Here is a 21,843-nt window from a genome sequence, read left to right on the forward strand (position 1 = left end):
ACAGATTGAGACACCCAGGCACCCCTCCTCTGCTACTTTTTAAAGAGAAATAACCAACATGGAGGTGGCCTTGATGTGTGTGTGTGTGTGTGTGTGTGTGTGTGTCTTTGGCGTATACATCAACAATCTCTGTGTATATGTTTCTTTACACACACACATAGGTGCACAAATCTTATACCAGCTCTAATTTCTAATCTCATTGTGTTTCAGTTGTTCACTTCTGTGTCAAACAAGGCAATTGAAACAGATTTTGTGAGTTTTTGTAAGAATGTGTCTGTGAAAGAGACACAGAGACAGAGACAGAGAGAGCGCATTGTCACCTGACTAACACCAGTCATTTAGGAAGAATGACAAACTTTCCAAACCTTGCTTTTTAAAATCCAAAGGAATCAAAGCTTGCCTCTTACTACCATGTAGACCCTTTGCAATTTTGAACACTTTAAATACAACTACTATAAGTTCTGTTAATCAGTTCACTTGGTTTACAAGACTCTCTGTAATTTTTTTTGGAAACAAAATTAAGAGAGTAAATAATAAACGAAACCATCTCGAAAATTCCTCCAACTTTTGTCTTATTCCTTTATAGTCACTAGAGGGTAGAAGAAGATCATTTCTTGCCACAGAGGGGAGCCCAGCCCCTGCTCTCCCATATTAAGAGCTTCTCTGACCATCTGAAGCAGTAAACTTTCCCAGCATGCTTTGGAGAAGCCTGACAAAGCAGTATTTTCTCGTTTATTGATTCTGCTGCTGCACTAAAATACTGGTACTGTACATCAATAACCATCTTTAGTTAGGGAGCTCCGGTCTGTGGAAGAACACTGGCAGTTTGTGGAAGGACATAAAGGCTAGAAAGAAAAATTGTGAGCTCGGGGAATATTGGAGCCTAGGGAGGACAGGAAAGGTTATGGAAGAATGGCCAAAGGAATGAGGAGGCAGAGAAAAAATGTTGATGGCCTGGATAAAGATATCAAAAATATGAAAGGAACAGAGGATCCTGGAGAGCAGTATTTATATCTGTATTGCAGAGTTGTGTCTTAGCACCGAGGTGCTGTGTTCTTTTTTTTTTTTCCCTCCCTATCATGGTCATTTCTAGAATTTTGACTTCAGTGCGCGGGGCTCAGAGACTTAATAAATGCCCAGACACCATGCCTGTGTTTAATAAAACCTTTGATGAACAGAGCTCATTGAGTGCCATTCATGATCTTCCATGAGAGATGAGGTTTCTATCTTGGTGAAGAATTTCAATTGTCGGGTTAACTTTTCGCTGCTTGGAGATTACAGGTTTTGGAGAGGAAAGGGAGAGAGCTTCTAATTTCGCTTATGAAATGGAGTCACATGGAAAATCTGGAGGTCCTGTGATTAACCTGCTGTAAAAGTAGTTAAAATGCCCCAATCAACCTATCTTGGTATTTTTAAACTGTCAGCTGCTTCTTTTCAGGATTTCTATATTATACTTAAAAATTAGGGAAGTTTGACATAGAGAAGATTACTAAGCTACGAGTATCTAAAATGTTACCAGTCCTGAGTAATATATGATCTATAAAATGTCGTTGACTTTTTCACCTCAATCTTATTCGTTTAATGGCTTAACTTTATTTAGATGATTGCTTCTTAAGCCCCATAAGTTTATAATTTTGCATCCATCCATAGGAGCCAAGAATGGCCGGCTCTCTTGTAAAGTGTTTTCTTACTATGTTGACCTTGACCATAATGTAGTAAATTTGTAGAGATCGCCTTTAAAAGTAGGTTCAGATTTCTCCAAAAGCCTCCGTTTACCTTCTGATGAGCATTTTAACATAAGAATTGAGAATTTGATTTAATAGGGCCTGAATCAGATAACTAGCTCTTTTTAGACACTTATTCTACACAATCCTGGCTGTGAATAGATCTATTTCCAAACCTTGCTTTCTCTTTCTACTGCATGGGACACTTAACAGGGATAGAAAATTAACCGCAGTGATTCCTCTAATGTCAGGTAGTTTAATGGCGAGGGAATAAAAAACCCTGCAAATCTCTAACTATATTCAGAAATCTGCCTATGTACATCCACACCCACGTGCTTTCCCTGTGCTTTCATTTGGGTCTTTGTAGGTCCTTTGGCTGACCACAGTTCCCCTTTATTTACAGCGTCTTTTACTTTAGACCCGTTTGTCATGTGATGAGAACCTTGCAGGGTTGGGGTGGGGCATTTTCGTGAAATTCCGTTTTCGGAAACAGAAAATCAACCTCCCCGCCCCCCCCCCCCCAAAAAAAATATATGCAGCCTCATATAAGCACACTCTGCATCAGTTTTATCCAGTTTGATTTTATCCTAAGTGCACAGGACCCCACCCCCCCACGCCCCCCCACCCCCCTACCCCCCTACCCCCGCAGGGCTTAGTCCACTCCTAGGGAGAAGCTACCTGGCAGCGGGTTAGAGAATGAAGAAGGCACAGGAAAGGCCAGTGGCGCCCCAGGTGGCAGATCAACGCCATCACACCCGCCTGCTCCTTGAAACACAAACCCCAGAGGGGTGAGGGCCTTAAGAAGGCTCCTGCCGGGGCACCAGGGTGGCTCAGTCAGTTAATCATCTGACTTTGGCTCAGGTCATGATCTCACAGTTCATGGGTTCGAGCCCCGCATCAGGCTCTGTGCTGACTGCCAGCTCAGAGCCTGGAGCCTGTTTCAGATTCTGTGTCTCCCTCTCTCTCTGACCCTCCCCTGCTTACTCACTCTCTCTCTCTCTCTCTCTCTCTCAGAAATAACTAAAATATTTTTAAAAAACATTAAAAGAAAAAAAAAAGAAAAGAAGGCTCCTGCCTGCCAGTGTCATCCGGCTGTCCCCTGACGGTCAGCAACCTGACCTGAAGGTCATATCCACACACACACACACACAGTCTGCTCCTCATATCACCTCCCACACCTCCCACAAAAAGGGAGGGGGGTGACTGTTTTTCACAGCTCTTCTTTCCACCACTGTTTTATGTAGTCCCGTGTCTGCATTCGGAGGGAGGAGACACGACCTGTGTCAGTGTAACTTTTTTTTTTAACGTATGAAATTAGTTGCCCAGTGGTGCCAATTTGGGGGCTGTTCAGCGTCCTATTCTTCTATCTTTGTCCCTGTGTGTTATTCCAGAGGCTGTAACCACAGGACACATCTTCTAGGTCCCTCGCTAGGTGGCATCCAGCTGCCTCTGTACCGGGAGAGGGTCTGGTAGGAGACCATGGGGGAATTTCCACCGTCATCTCTCTCTTTTCCTTTTATTTAATGTGGGGTCTTCGACGTGGCCTGTACCCTGCATTTGCCGTTAGAGGTCGTGGTTTCAGCTTCCACTGAGTGAGCTCCATCCTGGTATTGACCCTGCTTGCCTAGCCAGCCCCAGGCTGGCAGAAGTTCAGCCCTGATGGCGGAATCCAGCCCGGAGTCTGTTTCTGCAAGTCCCATTGTAACACAGCGGTACCCACCTGTGTCGGCATCATCTTGGACTGGCCATGGCAGAGGATTGTAGTCGGGACAGACATCTACCCAACGGCCTGAAGCCTAAATTCTTACTCTCTTGATCTTGGCAGGGAAGGTTTGTTTTCTCCCCAACTCCAGGGAGGGTTAGGGTTTCTTTTTGCTGTGTACCTCAGGTGTGGTCAGTGTTACCTGCCTGCTCTCTCAGTCGTTCTGCACCTGTTCTCTGTGTGACATTCCCCATATCTGCAGTCCCAAGAATGGTTTTCTTTTCCTGGTGGATTCCGATACAACCTATTGGGGCGAAGCCTTTGCTCTTGGCTTTTTGGGGTACTTTTAGAACAGGCATTACTTTGTAAATATCATGAATCACAGGATAGTGGTTATGCATGAATTTAGGTTTTGCCCTCTCTGTCTTCTATCATTTTTTCTGCTTTTCCCCCTTCTTTTCCTTTTTGTTCGATCTGCCCTTCTGTTTATTTTTTATAATTTTTTAATATTTACTCATTTTTTATACTTTTTTAATGTTTTATTTATTTTTTGAGAGAGAAAGAGAGAGAGACAGCGTGAGCAGGGGAGGGGCAGAGAGAGAAGAAGACACAGAGTCCGAAGCAGGCTCCAGGTTCTGAGCTGTCAGCACAGAGCCCGATCCAGGACTTGAACCCACAAACCGTGAGATCATGACCTGAGTCGAAGTTGGATGCTTAACCAACTGAGTCATCCAGGCACCCCAGCGTTTACTCAGTTTTGAAGGAGAGAGAGAGAAAGAGAGAGAGAGGGAGAGAATGAAAACATAAGTGGAGAGGGGCAGAGACAGAGAGGGAGAGACAGAATTCAAAGCAGGCTGCAGGCTCTGAGCTGTCAGCACAGAACCTAATGTGAGACTCGGACTCATGACCTGAGCTGAAGTCGGACACTTAACTTACTGAGCCACCCAAGTGCCCCTCTCCCTCTCTTTATGTCTGACATCTCGGACTTCTGGAGGGCAGTCTCTAAATTTATATAACTCTATCTATCTATCTATCTATCTATCTATCTATCTATCTACCTATCTAATCTCATCTACCTAATATATCTGTATGTATTAAACCTAATTTATTTGTCTGTATGTCTGTGTCTGTCTATCTATCTATCTATCTATCTATCTATCTATCATCTATCTATCTGTCTATCTATCTATCTATCTATCTATCTATCTATCATCTATTGGGCAGGGGCTCAATGCTGAATATCTTAATCCCAATGCCTCTGCTGACTTGCTGTGAAGTCTAGGACAGCATTACCCTGGCCAGAATAATCTCTAGGGGCTGCCCCCATTTCTGGGAATCTCAGTCTATGCTCAGGGAAGGCCATGGGTCAGTTGGCACTCACAAACCTTGTGTGTGCTCCAGACCAGAAAAGCAGAGCCACTCCTTCCTAAACTTTTCATCAAATGTGTCCCCTCAGAGATTTTAGAATCCACTACAGCTGAAACCTTCTCCCTGAGCACATAGTAGATTGGCAGGAATATTGTCCTGAGGATTGAAAGATGAATGGCACTTGGCCATTGGGATTGCTGGGTCCACAGGAGACTTGAGAGAAGGGAGGCACGGGTGTTCAGAGGGCTTGGTTACATCTTTCCCTGGCCTTGCAGGTGGGCTGAGTGATGGAGACAGAGAGGGCTTTCAGAGGAAGACTGCAGGGAATCTTAACCAAATGAGAGGGAGGAAGAAGTGAATGGAGATAGGACAGTATAAGATAATGTCCGTGGCAAGTGGTCTTATCAGGCGTCAACCAATTGGATTTTCAAAATGGAGCCCTTGGACCAGCAGAATCGGTATCACCTGGAAATTGCTAGAAATGCAAATTTGTGACCCCCCCCCCCCACTCCCCACCAGCATTTTAGAAACTTGAATCAGAAACTCTGGGATGAGGCCTCACAATCTTCCTGTAATCCTTCCAGGTAGTTCTGAAGCACGTTCATGTTTGAGAACTGCTGGTGTGGACCTGGCTTTGACGTGGGATGTTGGGAAGAGAGGGAGACAAAGCTAGGTGTGTTAAGAAGCATAGGCCTTGTAGGTCAGTAGCTAGTGCTGCTAAGCCTTAGGTAGGACTGGGATTAGGGTGAGGCAGGCGCCGTGGCCCGGGGGGCAAATCATCGGAAGGTACCCAGGGACCAGCCCCGCTGTTACAGAAGCCTGAGAGTGAGTGGTTAGTATGGGATGTATGGTAGTCCTGGAAAGGGATGCCCTTGAAGTTATTTTATTTTATTTTTTATTTTTGAGAGAGACAGAGCACAAGTTGGGGAGGGGCAGAGAGAGAGAGAGAGAGAGAGAGAGAGACAGAATGTGAAGCAGGCTCCAGGCTCTAAGCTCCAATCTGTCAGCCCAGAGTCCAATGCAGGGCTCGAACTCACAAACCATGAGATCATGACCTGGGCCAAAGTCGGACGCTTAGCCGACCGAGCCACCGAGGCACCCCACCCTTGAAATATTTTAAGTGAAGGAGAGACACAAAAATATGGAACAGAAAAGGGGAAGCCAGCAGGGTGACACATGTGAATCAAGAAATAGTAGATAATGGGTGTATTACTTATGAGCAAAACATTTAACTTTGAGCTTAGAGGTTAGGGTGAGAAAAAGAAAATCTTGTTGAATCACTTTTTTTTCATTTTATTTTATTTTACTTTATTTTTTAAATTTATTTGAGAGAGAGAGAGAGCGCGCGCGCACATGAGCAGGAAGAGGGACAAAAGGGGAAGGGGGGGAGAGAGAGAGAGAGAGAGAGAGAGAGTGAGAGAGAATCCCAAGCAGGCTCCATGTTCAGCATGGAGGCCAACATGGGGCTCAATCCCATGACCCTGAGATCATGACCTGAGCTGAGCTGAAACCAAGAGTCAGGCACTCCGCCATCTGCACCACCAAGTTTATTTTTGAATGATAGGAAGAAATGCATTAAAAACATTTTCCTGGTCCTCAGCCATAAGAAGTGGGTATTTATAGATTCGATCATTTTTTTAAAAAAAATCTTAATCTAATTCTTATTTTTAAGTGCAAAAATGGAGCAATGTTATTTCTTCACAATGAAAAAAATATTAAATCTCCTATAAAACATTTATAGCTAATATGTCTGTACAACCTACTGATTATTCATTATCCTCAGGACTATCATCTAGTTTTCCCATACAGTATAAATCTCATGGTCCATGTCCATGTGGGAGATTTAAAAGGCTTTCTTTATATCCTTAGACAAAGATTTTTGTGTAAGTTCTAGGAGAATTTATGCCTACAGGACCCTCTTCGGATGATATAAGAAGCCACCGAAAAGGCGCTAATCTGGGAGCCTGTTGGATGAGCGTATGGACCTTCTCATGTCTTGCTATAAAAGCTGTTGACAATGAACAGTTGTTTTACATGTTAAAAATGCTTGGAAGAAATATTTCAGGGAAACCGTTTATAGACTGAATGTTCTTCCATAGGTTTTCTTAAGCAATGCCTAGCAGAGTTGAATCTTGTTTTATTGTTCATTTTGCTTACAAAGTGAGTTACTTCCCCACCCCCCCCCCCCGCCCCGCCATCCCGGTGCCTCTGTTTCCATTGACACCTCCTTTCTCACAGTGACAGAGGGAAACTAATTCATGAGAGTCAAAATAGGACCATTGGTGGCATTGGAACACATAGCTTTAGATTCCAGTAACTGAGACAATAGAAAAAATATCCATGCGGTATTTGGCCCCTAGTTAGGTATGCCTTCCTAGAAAAATCTTGAAAAAACATTTTTCACCTCCCCTTATTTTTCATTTCTGTCTCTTAAAAATTTTTTGTTTGGTATTTTGTTATACCCAAGGGAGTACTTTGGATAATGACTTTGCGGTATTGGTCAGCAGAGCCTGTGGGGCAGCTAGCGGTGACGTGGCTTTCGATGGCCACAGGCCGTGGCCCTGGCTCCTGGACTGCGGGCTACCCCTTCCAAACTCCTTCTGAACTCTTAAGCTCCCTGTCATTCTTCCTGGCCCAAGGCAGAGGGGAGGCACTTGGCCGACACGTCTGTCATTTCTGGGTTTTCTTTTGCAAGCTGTGCCAAGAGACTGGAGGCCATGTCGTCATCTTCCCAGCATGCCACTTGGCCCAAATCCTCACATAATGCATGTGGCTAAGCTGTAACCCATTTTATACATCCCAGGAATGGCAATCCATTTTCTGTTTTGAGAGTCTATTCCTAGATGGGAAACTTGTGAAGATTCTCCACCTGTTGGGAGTAGAAGGTCTACAGCTCTTACCTTCAGTCTTGCTCCCCTGCTTCCCCCCTTTCTTCCTTGTCCTCAGGATTGTCATGACCTGGAAGTAAATTGTGTCTGCAGCTTTTCCTTTTTATGAAAGTCAGTATGTTCCAAAGTTAAATATCACACTGCAGGGGCACCTGAGTGGCTCATTTGGTTGAGTATTTGACTCTTGATTTCCGTTCAGGTCATGATCCCAAGGTCGTGGGATGGAGCCCTGAGTCATGCTCCACACTGAGCATGGAGCCTGCCTGAGATTCTCTCTCTCTCTCAAATTAAAACATAAATAAATAAAAAATAAGTATCATACCTCATATTCACTGGTTATAACTAACATGTGTGCTTCAGATGGAAGTCATGATTTCTGTTCAGAAGAAGGGTATGGGTATGGTGGGGTGGGGGCCGAGGAAGAGAGAGAGAGCCTATGAATGAAACAACATAGAAATAGTAAAAGGTCTGATCCCTTTGGGAGGAAGGAGAAAAATAGCAAAACCCTGATGTACTATATTTTATCCTTTATGTCGGCTGAGAAATTAGGGTCAGGACCCAGAAACTTTGCTCTATCTCCTGGTGTTTGTTTCAGCTAAGGTGGGGTGGGTTTCTCCTTTGATGGGTCATTTCCTTGTCTCCCTTCACATTCCAGGCTGCATTAAGATGACAAATTTCACTTATGGGCTCAGACACAGACATGAAACCCTGAGCTGTGGAGCTAACAGGGTGAGTGCAGAGGAGTGGATTTATTGTGGGGAGAAAGGGATTGTTCAAAGAGCACAGCAGATTTGGGGAGCCCGCCTCTGCATCAGAGCACACGCGGGATGGCCCAGGCAGTACCCACCCCCCACCTTCCCACCAGCTCCGCTCTGAAACCTCGTCACCTACTTACCCTCAAGGCCAAAGACATACGTTAAAGTAATTAAGACACTTCCTTAAAGCACACACACACACACAGACTCCAGAACATGTTGCTGTAGATGTGCAACTTTATTTGGACATCACCCAAATGTGGGTTTTGCAGAAGGATTGAGGACGAAACAAGTAGAATAAAGGCCTTGTGTTCTTTTCTATCTGTGAACTCTGCAACAAATAGCTTACTTTTCCTACTCTGCCTTTAGTGGGGGGGGGGGGGGGGAATCTTGGACAGCAAAGAGCAAGCCCGTCACATCAAACATGACTGCGTTAAATACTAAAATGTTCAAAGTCCATCTGAGATAGATAAAGGCTTTGATGGAAAGTGGATATTTCCCAGGGACATTACGAGCAATAATCCAGATGTTCCGCCATAATGCAACGAGCGTTGTGGATAGATCAGGAGATTCAGCCAAGCCGCGCCTGATGCAGGCCCTCGCCTTGCCCTCCCATGCTGCTTCGCCATATGGAACCTATCTCTCGGCCCTCTTAATAACCGGCTTTGGATTCCATTTTCACACAGCTCATAGAGCTAAGTGGGGCTGTTTTATGGACAAGTTAGATAGAAGCCTTTCCAAGATAAACATCCAATTTGAAATTAGGACAGAGCAAGCCACAAAATTATTTTAGGGCATATTTCATGGAAAGCCTGCCATTTTTCTTAGGCAGTTGCCAGACTGGAGGGTGCCCTTTGATCCCGTGTGGACATTACTCCCTTCTTTATAAAAAGGATTTTGAAATAGTTGCAGTGTTTAGGGAGGAATATATCTGTCGGAACTTTGAAGCATGGCCATGGGACAGGTCATGCTTTAGCTTGTTGGTTCACAAGTCAAACTTTAAGAAGAGGAAAGGAAAAAAAGGGAAACGGGGATTGTAGCCAGATAGATGAATCAAAATCTCATGTTCCTTTTAAAGATAGAAATTTTCAGCCCGTATACTTAATAAGCTATCAGATGTATGCAGTGGATCCACATCTATCTTCTCAAACATAAATTTATAAACACATATGCAGATATGTTTATATACGTGTCTGTTTCTATACTGTGACGGCTTGTGTTATTTTTTAATAAACACGAAATCACTTAACGTCTGTTCTTTCATAAAGTTCCTGTATTGAATATGTTCGATATATTCGATATATTCCGTGACAGAATTGGAAATAGAAGTTAAGAAAGAATTGTTCATGTTCTCCAGAGGAGAGGGATTTTTTTTTTTCTTTTTAAAATGAGTTATTTTCTCATGCCGCCTCTCTGCTCTGTCTCAGCACTTCGGAAACGTGTGTGTGTGTGTGTATGTGTGCACACACACGCGCATGTGCATTTTAAGAGAAGAGCAACACAGATGTGAAGTTTGAGACACATCCTTAAATGTGTTTTGCTTAAAGTAGTCATAAAATGATCCGCTGCTTGGTGTGGTATCCCTGCACCATTTATTAAGAGTGGCGGAGTGACATGTGTTGGATGAGGTAAGCTGGTATATAATTAATACGGTACCAACATACCATTTGTTGTGATAAATTGTGACTAACTGGTGTCCGAGCAAATTGGTGTCTGAATGATCTCGAAGATATATTGAGTAGATGACAGGAATGAATATATAGTGTTCGAAATTCATTGCTCTACTATGGTACTTTATGCCATTTACATTCTTCAGTCCATTTATTTCTCCTTCAAATAAAGCAGACTCTGCTCCTATCGTTTCACTTATTGAGTGGGGAACGTAGATCAACTTTCTGTGGATCATGTGGGGATCCTCGTTCAAACAAACTAACCATAACAAAAGACATGGTGGGGACCTTCAGGGAAATGTGACTCTGTGCTGAGTATTTAATGATACTGAGGGAATTATGGTTACTTTTGTGGAGTGTGATCATGGCATGTTGCTCCGGTAAAAACAAATACGTATTTTGCTTTCAAATATTTCAGCCCGAGATAAAGGGTGAAGGGATAGTTGAAATCAGATTGGTAAAATATGGAATCAGGTGGATGAATATGCGGAGGTTTATACCAGGCTCTCTGCCTTTGTGCGCGTTTGAAAATTTACATAATGGAAATTAAAAATAAATAAAGTGTGCTTGTCCTTTTTATAATTTAATAACGGGGGATGTTTGCTTTTTTCTATATTTCTGTTTAAGGTATGTGTGAGTATGCATGAGTAATACAATTTAGAAAAGGGAAAAAAAATAAGTTAACAGTTACCGAATCTCTCCCGGATCCCGGGTGCTGTGCTGAGGACTTTGTACATCCTTCCCCTCCCTGCAGATCTGCAAAGCTCATTTGGCCGGCCGGCTGATCGCAGGCTGTATCTGGAGTTGTGAATCTCACAGCGCTGTTGGGCTTTTTAGTAGTAGCCCAAGGAATAAAAAGGAAGTGTGGACAGATTTGGGTGTGAAGGATAAATTCCAAACCATTATTCCTAAATGCCCAGAGGTGCTTTCTCTCCCTGCAGAGCAATGTCTTGCTCTTCTCTCTCCATTTCCCAGCATGCCTTTCTTCCCTTTCTTCTATTAAAATAGCTGAAGGCCCAGATGAAGAATTCCTATCACGGGGCACGTCTGGGTGGGGAGGACAGGCCAGGGCCAAATCCAAATGTTGTTCCTAATCATCCTTCACTATACTGTTAGGAGCCTAGTGCTTGAGCAGGTTTGCAAAATCCACGAAGACTAGTAACACTGTCAGCAACCAGGGGGTGCTTTCCCAAGCCCCATGTGGAGAGCTGGAATGTCTGTAATCACCAAAGTCACACTCAAGAATGGTCAGCAAGCTGATACACCCTCTTCTTTCTTTGCCTTAGTCCTCTTTGATTCGCAACCTGCGACTCGCAGAGTCCTTGAAAAAGAACCAGTTGTGGAACGGAATTATAAGTATAACCTTGTTGGAAGGGAAGAACGTCTCAGGAGGAAGCATGACAGAGATGTTTGTCCAGTTAAAACTGGGAGACCAGAGGTATAAAAGTAAGGTAAGTTCCACCAATGCCCGAAGAAGAAGCATCCCTTTTGTAACAAAAAGACTGACTAAAAGAAAATGTTTTCCACTCTAACATTCACAAGAAGAGGAGAGTTTTATTTCGAGCCCTCGTAACATTATTAGAAGCATCCCAGACCACAAAAATAATCCCGTAGCTGCAGTCCACTGATACACCTATTTGGTTGCTTAGCATAATTTATTTTCATATAGTTAACTGGTGCTAGAGAAAGCTTATGAAATAAGAGATTTGGGTGTGTGATTCGTTTTTGTTTTAAAAATACACAAGCTGCGTTTCATAGGTTGCAGGAAAGGGATAAATGCAGATTTTCAAAATCCTACAAAAATAAAATAGTGTAATATATTTAGATGAAAACATGTGAGAAAAGTAAAAAATTCTCAAAGCCATCTACTTTTTGCTTTTTCTTACTTGCTGGTATTAACAACAAAAACAGACAGACATTTGATGTGGTTTTTTTGTGTGTGATTTTGTTTTTAGAGTATTAGTGGGTTTTTTTGGAACAAAAGTAAGGGCGTTTGTAGCTGTCTTTAAAAATCAGTCATCTTGTTCTCCTGAAACAAATTCCACTTAATTTTTTAATCTTAGTAATTTGGTGTGGTTTTTATTTCAAAAACCATAGTCTCCATGCCATGGTAATTAATTCGTTTTACATAACCGTCAGACAGGAATATTTCCTAGGTTTTATGGATGGGGGTAACTAGGGTCCTTGAAAGTTAAGTCACTTGCCCAAAGCTACATAGAAGAAAAAATACAAACCAAACAAAACATCGGTAGACAATTTTGAAAACAGACCTGAGGATATTTGCAATTCGGGTTTTCCAGTGTAGGGTCCTTAACAGATGAAGACATATGCATTTGGAAAATGATTTAGGGGGTAGAAGATGGTTTCTACTGCATACTTCTAAGTGCAGAGTCAAACATTAAACATCATTTGCCCCACCACAAGGAATAAAGAATTAAAGCTCACACCGGAGAATCATTTTAGAGAAATATGAAAAATCAGGGCAGGTTACAGCTGAAATATGCAGACATTTATTTTAACCAGCTAGTTTCAGGCTGTACCTCACAGTGACCGTGTCCAGAGTGGACACATCTCTCTACAAAGGTTCTTTTAGCCAGCCAGGGTCAGGCTACGGATTTATAAGAAAAATTATTCATCGCTAAGTACACTTAGCCCTCTGGGCTAAGGTGAAGTGCAGAATTAGTCCGGTATTTGCTACATTCCCCCTTGGGGAATATCACGTTTAATTTGTGTGGTCGAATATTTTTTTTCCCGGGTTTTCTAAAGTCTGTGATCTGATATATTAAGCTCAATATGAAAAACAGCTGAAATGATACTATGTGATGTTAGGCTACAGCTGACATCTGAGTTATCCCTGATTCCCCTTGCAGTAGGAGTTTGGCACTAGGATTTCTAGGATTTCATAGTTGACACGGTGTCTTTCGAGCCTGATAGTCAGTGCCCACGATTCTTGCTCATTTTTATTCACAAATGAAACCTCTGTGTAAATGAAACAAAAGTGAAAATGCTGCTACTTGATCAAACACACACGATCGGAGAACACAGAAACTTGTGGAATTTTCAAACCATGCTGATTCATTTTGCGGCGGGGCAAGAGTGAGCCTTCGTTAGTCTTCCACACCAGTGACTGGATTCTGGAAACTCGGATTGAAATGTACAAGTTATGGGTTTCTCATGTAATGCATTGGGCAGATGTTAATTAACACCTCAAACTGCTCATTCGTATACTTCTTAAGCCAGCACTGAGTGGATGCACTAATAAAAATTTAACTTGCATCCGGTCAACCAGTCCGTAGTATCTTTTGTAAGAGAAAGCAACTGTAAATGTCTATTGAGATATGCTTTATATGTATATAATATCTATATAATTTATGGTTCCTGGTGGGGTAATTTCTTGTGGGTTTATTTTTTTTAACTTGCTGGAAAAATGACTGAATCTGGGGGTGAGCTAAGAGGGTAGCGATGTTTTGCCAGTTCCCGAAACCTCAAAGTCCCTTTCGTTCCCAAATGGAAAGTTGACCTTTCCGAGGGGGAGGCACATCGTCATGATCTCCTGGAGTGTAGCAATGACATGAATGTATGTAGCTGCTTTAGCGATGAATGGCATTTTGAGAAAGTAAATATCATAACCGCATGTTTTCTAGACACTGTGTAAGAGTGAAAATCCGCAGTGGCGGGAACAGTTTGACTTTCACTACTTCTCTGACAGGATGGGCATTTTGGACATTGAAGTGTGGGGAAAGGACAGCAGAAAGCACGAGGAACGCTTGGGCACGTGAGTCTGCTCTGCTTTCTAACTCGTGGGAGACGCGTGTGCAGCTCGCATCTGCGTGGAGCTGCTCAGGGGCAATGTCTATATCTGTGTGGGCTTAGAGTAAAGACCTTATATATCCCTACCCCAGGAGCCATATGTCAGCTGGACTTGAACCTGGGGCAAACATTATTTTGTTTTTTTTTTTAATTGATAAATGTCATTTAATATTGATGAAAACAGAAAAAAATCCTATGTGTTGGACCTTCTCTAAAAAAAAAAAACAGATACTGTGACTGTGATATCACAGACTGTCTGTGAAGTGTTTATCCACACAGCCCTTGATGCAACATGCGTTGAACTGCGTGGGTCCACTTATATGCATTGGTTGTTCAGTAAATACAGTGCAATATATGTATTGTCTCTTCCTTAAGAAGGTTAAAAAAAGGAAAAAAACGTTTTCCTTTTCTCTAGTTATTGTGGGAATATGGTCTATAACCCAGATAACATACAAAATATGTGTTAATTGTTTACCCTATCGGTAAGGTAAGGCTTCTGGTCAACAGGGTACTATGTAGTAGTTGAGTTTCGGCGGGGAGTGAACAGTTAGATGCAGATTTTTCACTGTGGAGGGTCATCAGCACATGTGGCCCCTGGGCTGTTCAGTAATCAACTTGCGTGCATTTCCAGCATACCCTGTAATTTTGGTTTTGCTACTTAGTAAACTACCGTATAATTTAGTAAGAATATGAACATAGGTGTCTTGATGGGAAAGTTTTCAATGTGTTTGATGAGCTGTGTGGCAAACCATAATGAAACCTGTTGAGGCGAGGTCTGTTTTCTTCTATTTTTTTTTTTTTTACTTTGCACCCTTCCATCTCACACAAGGGACTCACCTTTACACAGTGGGCATGGTGTGAATATTACAGCTTTCTTACAGGATTGTAGTAATGCCATTAAATGAGACCATACCTACACCATGGCTGGCCCATAGTAAGCATGACGGAGATCATGGTGGAAGTAGACATCATCTCTGATCTTTCAAATAGCCCTACAATTTGGCAGCATTATTCCCCTTTTGTAGATGATGGAAGAGAATACAAGAAGTTTGCAAATGACATGATCATGGACTTCAGAGTGGGGGTGGAGCCAGGGCTAGGATTCCATGCTTTCGAAGACCAATTTCTTTCCACCGAACCACTGTCTTCTGTTCATCACATATACGTACACTTTGTACACACATCTCAAACCTGGACTATCAATGTTTAAAGGGCTCTCAACAGCTGTTTGTCATCTTTTCCAAACCGAGGATTCTGGAAACTTGGGTTCAGAGAGATGCCTTGGGCTCACCCTTTGGAGAATGGAGAGTCTGCTAAAATGTCTAGGGTGAAGCCAGAGCAGCTCAGCTGTCGCCTGTCATCTCGGGGTTCTAATGCAGGGGAAGTCTTCTCGCTGAAATCTAAACACTGAAATGGACTCCTCTAATATAACCCCTTTGTGTCACTGACAAGGAAGGGCAGAGGCCCAGGGAAGTGACTATCTTTCTGTCAGCAGGGAACTTAGAGGCAGAAATGGGACCAGCTCCAGCTTACCCAGTACCTTGTACACTGCTTCTTCTGTGTAGAATACTGAGCACAGTGTCTGACACACGGAGTGTTTGACCCTCTTTCTGTCATCACCCCATCCCTCTTCAGCAGCTCTCCTGAGATAGATGGGTGGGGGGTTTGGTACTCATAAAACATTCCTCTGGTGTTCTTCAGCAGAGACGCCATGTCCCACGGGCATGTCACAGAAGGTTTAGGAAATCCGGCTCTCAGCCACCTGATTCTGGATACCCATCTCTTTCCCCAGTCGTTGTGTGGAAGACACACACACAGGGCACACCCACATTGTATCACACGTATCCAGACACGCCCTAGGGAAACAGTGTGTCACCAGCTGAGACCTCAGCTCTTTTAGCCCCCATGTGGCACTGCCCACAGTCTTTTATGTGGCCCACTTGTCCCCAACACTGTGCTGATCCCACAGCTGGCAGCCATTGCTGTATTGACAACCTCATGGTTCAGGTTGGTGCTTTCAGATAGCAAACGAGGTCCTGTCACCCTCCGGCTCTTGCAGGAGGGCTCCCCCTGGTCATTTTCCAGATATTGCCCATCAGATGTCTCGAGCCTGGTCTTCTCTCTTCCTCCTGCACCTCACAGGGTAACTGAGGCACTTCTGACATTTCCCGCTACTTCTGACACTTGTCACCACTGTGACATTACCAGTGCCCTCCCAACACTCACGGTCAGAGCATCAAAAACTTTGTGCTTGTCCACGGAGCAAGGGTTAGTGACGTCAGTGCACAGACGCAGAGAATTCTGGGTCCCAAAGCGCCACCTGAGCAGTGGGAATTTGGGCTTCCAGGAATGAAGGGCGCACGTGTTATTTTAGGAGGTGCGAGGAATTACGCCCCTCATTTCACACTGTGCTGCCGTGGTTCCTCCACACAACAGGAAGTGCTTTTCCAAATGAGTGTTAAGTTTCTTCGCGGCCACAAAAGATCACTCAAAACATCCCTTTCATTCCATGTTTTGTCATTGGACTATTCGTTTATTTTAGCGATTTCCTGTTTGTAACTTAGCCATGTACTTGTCCTGAGGCTCGCGGCGCCCTTCCTCTTCACAGATTTTAGAGGCTTGTTTTTTTGGTATCCTTTTCCTTTGCCCTCTCCTGAGGTACAAACGATAGCCAAAGTATATCTTGGGAGCTGACTACACAGCATTACCCTGAAGCCAACGCCCCATTGGGGTGACAGACCTTCTGTAAAATACCTCCTGCTACTCAGAGTTAGAGAGGACACGGGACCAGCATGGGCACATCACGGACCTGTTACGTACCGGTCCTCCTTACTTTAAATTTCACACTTATTTCCTTCTCATTTCATTTTCTTTGTTGTTGTCATTTGAAGGCTCAATTATTTCATCTCCCGGGGGTGGGGAAATACCCTTTTGCATGAAGAAACTCTTTGACAGTGCGAATGAGTCATGAATGTCTCTTAAGACCTGTCTCTTATTTTCGTTTTTGGATCACTCCTTGCTGCGAGTACCAGAAAGCCCTCCGTGGCCTCTCTGAGGAAATTCTTTTTGAGATTAATTTTGAGATTTTTCTGTATGGCGACTATAGATCCCCACACCCTTTGCAATGAAAATTATGCAATTTAAGAAAAAGAAGTACGGATAGTAAAAGTCACATATGTATATGCATAGGCAATTTTTGAAACATTTTGTAGAAGTTTACGGAGGGTATCTTCAAGGACATGGTGAAAAGGACATCTGTTGGCCAAAGGATTGAGCTGTGACTTTGGCATTGGCATTGGTAGGTTGGTAGCTTGGTGGTGGTTCAGACACCTGATGGCTAGCCTCTTCAGGCTCTCTGAAGCAGAGAACTTTCTGCAATCCCCTTCTAGGCAGCTTCCCCTTTAGTCTTCCACTGAGCCCGAAGTTAGCCCAAGGAGGGGTTCAAGGCTGGTGAGATAAAGGTGCTTGAATGGTTCCAATGCCCTCTGGACTATGGTACCTACTAACTCTACTGTTTGTTCACAAGCACAAACAAAATGAAACACACACACACAACCCCACAAACAAAACAAAACAAAACAACAGTCTCTGATTTTAAAGTCCATCAATGGTCCAGAGACAGTGAACTTTTCAGGGGAGTAAGAAACAAAGCTTGGTTGAACCCGCTCCAACTTTTAGCCCAAATGGCAAGAGTATACATATGGATTATCGTTGTAAACCAGGACCCTTTCAAGGTAATTGCTTTGTTTTCTTAAAGCGCATTTACATTTCAAGGTGACAGTAGAGATTAACTCATCATAGAATATTCTAGGCTTCATTCAGTTTTGAAAAGTTAAGAATGAGAATGTTCAAGTGCATTTGAACTGGGATTCCTCGGAGCCACCCATCAGCCCCGCAGGGTGCCCTGGAAAGTGGCGGCTGACATTCTAGCGGGTCGTTAGTAACACTGATGCCGCCGAGAACCCGGGCTGGGATATTTCTCTGGACAAATTGCACCGCGTGTCGTTGATCTGCTTTTACAGCCCGGCTTGACACATTCACCGTTTTCTTCCTGTTCACCCCCTTCCTTAGCCTCTGAGATTTACAGCTTTTAAAACTCCGGCACTCTTTTCTGCCCCTTGCATTTAAGTTAAAAGCTGACCAGTCTGTAATATAAAACACGGAATTATGGTAATGAATAAGAGGTTAAAAGCTATCATGGCAAGTGAAACTTGAACAGGTCCGGCTGACTGATATGGCAAAATTATGTGTTGAATTAAAACACTAAAATGCTGTAGGATTAATGGAGAAAGACAAGAAAAGGAGGTCAGAAACAATGCTAAATCAGCACATTCTAGGCCTGTGGGCTAGAGGATGGCTTTACTACGTATGCCTGTCGCAGAGAGGAAAAAAAATAGTAATTGAGTCTTCGTTTCCTTCAGGTGAGAAGAAACATGGACTTTTCAATCTGAGAAGCACTTAGTAAATACATTTATTTCTGTCCCTTTCTCATGTAGAGGAGGGATTAAACAATGCCCGGTATTTCTTTACAAAGACAACAGAAAACACTGTCTTTGTCATTTGGATTTTTTGACTTTGAGCTTCCTTGTGCTACTGGCCTTCGTTTGTTTGTTTGTTCCACTCTAGTCAACAAATACAGAGCACGTACGTCATGCACCGGGTGGCCTGCAAAGTGCTGAGGATTCAGTGGAAAATGATGCATTGATGGATGCTGTCCTCAGACACCATAAGGTTCTGGGGTGGCTGCACGTAAGCAGGCAGCGGCTTGGGGGTGGAAGGGAGCAGCTTCCTGGAAGAACAGAGGCCTAAGTTGTAGCCTCTAAAGATGGGAAGGTTAGCCGGACCAGGAGATTGGAGGCAGAACTTTCCAGGAAGATGGAATGACATGGGCAAAGGTCAAGAGAGTAGAGAAAAGGTATTCTGAGAAACTTGAAAGGAATAAGGGTGGGTGGTGTCCTGAGATGAGACCAGAGAGCAGAGCAGGGGTGAAGTCAGAGCGCCACCTGATTTCATCTCCCACAAAAGAACAATGGCGGCTCCTCTCTGGACACAAATGCATGGGGGGCAGTGGGGGGAGGCACTGCTCTTTTGTTTCCATAATGTAAGGGCTGTTACAGTAATGGGGATCTTCTTGACCAAATATTTTAAGATCTGATTTTGGAGTGAGAATTTCCTGGTGACCTGAGGGCTGGTGTGTAGCACCTTTCGAATGATTGTCCAAACACGGTCACTTCCCTTGTGTGTGAAGTCACACATGATGCCACAGGGACAGAGATTTGCCAGCGCTCATTAGTCACTTAGATGTTCTGAGCGTTGTGTTTTCCACAACGTTCCCAGCAGATAGAAGAGCAATTTTATAAGCTTTACTTTGTTAGTTTTTATTAACAAGGACATCATTGGATACTTTTGGCCACAGTTTCTTGGGTGATGGTGAGTTAAACGTTATGCTTTACAAATTTTTTTTAGTTCAGTTTCCCTGATGCCTTTGTCAGTATGTCTATATTGTCAGCAGCCAGCCTTGTAAAATTTTAAAATCCTGACAGTGGTGTAATTCACCACAAGCCAAATTATTAGCATTTCTCTAAATCAGTGGTCAGCAAACTAGCACCCATGGGCCAAACCCAGATGTCTATCTGTTTTTGAATAAAGTTTTATTAGCTACCAGACTTCTTCATTTGTTTACATTGTCTATTACTGCTTTCATGCTATAGGGGAGTTGAGTAGTTTCAGCAGGGACCACATGGCCCATAAACTTTCAAATATTTACTTTTTGGTCCTTCATGGAAAAAATAGTTTAGGTGCCTATTACGTATTACTTATTAGTTGGTGTGATATTGAGCAATGCATTCTACGAGAGCCATTTAGACTCTCTATCTGAAAATGGAGTTTATTTTTCAAAGAAAATTTGCATATGTACTTGTAAGCTGAGCTTTCATAAATGCTCCTAAAATGTTGCCATTTGTGTAGTTTGGGAAGAAATTTAGAGGCTACAAAATGGAAGGGAAACAAATACATAACACTCCTTGTAAAATTCTGGAATTAGACAGTGAGTCTGCAGTGTTTATAAGAATGAGAAAGAAGAGGGGAGTGGATGGTGTTTTAATTTGCCCAGGAAGCTGGGATGAATCTATTTCCTCGCATTCCTGGCTCCAGACACACCTCACCTGTAACAGGTAACTAAACAGATAAAGAAAACCTTAGGAAAGAATACCAGATTCTGGAAAGCTTCAGTAGCACCGAGAGAGAATTAAGACCAAGTGAACATTGTAGAATTTTCTCAGGTAAGAATTGGATACCCTTTAGAAAATGGAAGCCACACCTAAATTCTCCTTACAAGATTTTTTTTATGTCAAAAATGTCTTCAATGAATGTATTCCAGATTTTTTTCTATCTTAAAGATTGTAGACTTCAGAGTACTTTATCTTTACTTGAGCCTAAAACAAAACAAAACATTTTGTTCACACAACCCTACAAAAAAACCCAGATTTTGTTCACACAATACTTCCCTTTCTTCAGGAGGTTCAAAGAGCATTGTGATAATATCTGAAATTCTGAAAGGCCAATCCTTTTTATTGTTTGCTTATTGTTTTGAAGTTTTTATTTTAATTCCAGTTAGTTTACAGTGTTATAGTAATTTCAGGTGTACAATACAGTAATTCAGCACTTCCATACATCACCCAGTGTCCATCAGGACAAGAGCCTCCTTAATTCCTATCACCTATTTCACCCATCTCCCCCCACCCACCTCCCCTCTGGTAACCATCAGTTTAAAGTATGTTATTAAGGGTGTTTATTGATTTGTCTCTCTTGCTTTCCCTTTGCTAGTTTATTTTGTGTTTCTTAAATTCCACATATGAGTGAAATCTCATGGTATTTGTCTTTCTCTGACTTATTTCACTTAGCATTATACTCTGTAGATCCATTCATGGTATCGCAATGGCATGATTTCATTCCTCCTTATGGCTGACACACACACACACATAACATGTACATATATGTACATATATGTATATTTCACATCATCTTTACTCACCATTTGATGGACACTTGTGTTGTTTCCATATCTTGGCCTATTGTAAATAATGCTGCTATAAACATAGGGGTGCATGCATCCTTTTGCATTAGTTTTCTTGTTTTCTTTGGAAAAAAATCTGCAGTAGTCTGATTGCTGGATCATAAGGTAGTTCTATTTGTAACACCCACACTCTTTTCCACAGCGACTACACCAGTTTGCATGAGACAAATCCTCTTTATAGTTTTTTTCTTTCTCTCCTGCTTTTGCTGATAATACAGTGCCTCCTTCCTAGCTTGGTGTTAATAGAAATCATTCTTCCAGCCTCTGGCTAGTCTCCAGAGCTTCTGATTCTACCTTCAGACACAAGGATTGGCTGGAACAGTGTGGGCTAAGGTTGGAATAGAGTAAAACAGAGGAGAGGTTCTTGTATGCAATTCATTTGTTCTTAGGCCCAGCTTGCCTCGTTTCTTCCAGAATGTGGAAATAAACGTGGAAGCCGGGTGGGTAGAAGGGAGGAAGAGGGCAATTCAGTTGCAGAAAGTTTATAGAAAGTCCTCTTTAGGTGGGGCAGCCTGGGGAGCTCAGTGCGTAGAGCACACGACCCTTGATCTCAGGGTTTGATGTCAAGCCCCATATTGGGTGTGGAGCCTACTTTAAAAAAATAAAAAAAATGAAAAGCCATCTTTAGAGGGGAGCTAGTTGTTCACACTAGAGAGAGGGTAGATGTAAATTAATTTGAATTCTTAAGATATCAATTCGCATAATGGGGCAGGGACCCTAAGAGCCTGAATCATAACCCATGTGCCAAAGGATCAGTGTTTAATTATGACTGATATGAAGGTGGTCTATCAATTTAATTTGTTCTTTCAAGTCACTATGGAAGTAAAGTAAGTATTTGGCTAATTCCACTC

At 42.8% G+C, this 21,843-nt stretch overlaps 1 protein-coding gene across 4 annotated transcripts in view; it reads left to right on the top strand.

Annotated features, from left to right (window-relative positions):
- MCTP2 (multiple C2 and transmembrane domain containing 2) overlaps positions 1 to 21,843 on the top strand; it is a 250,521-nt gene that overhangs the window by 100,476 nt on the left and 128,202 nt on the right. For 3 of the 4 annotated variants that reach the window (XM_039217474.1, XM_039217475.1, XM_039217476.1), the window contains exons 9-10: positions 11,394 to 11,558; positions 13,752 to 13,882. In XM_039217474.1, the coding sequence (XP_039073405.1) occupies positions 11,394 to 11,558; positions 13,752 to 13,882 (296 nt within the window). Of the gene's footprint in view, positions 1 to 11,393; positions 11,559 to 13,751; positions 13,883 to 21,843 lie in introns of those variants that run through there. The other variant, XM_039217477.1, reaches the window with a different exon arrangement.

Source organism: Hyaena hyaena, unplaced genomic scaffold (assembly GCF_003009895.1).
Source record: "Hyaena hyaena isolate Hyena2069 unplaced genomic scaffold, ASM300989v1 scaffold_696, whole genome shotgun sequence".
In the NCBI taxonomy this organism is placed as follows: Eukaryota; Metazoa; Chordata; class Mammalia; order Carnivora; family Hyaenidae; genus Hyaena; species Hyaena hyaena.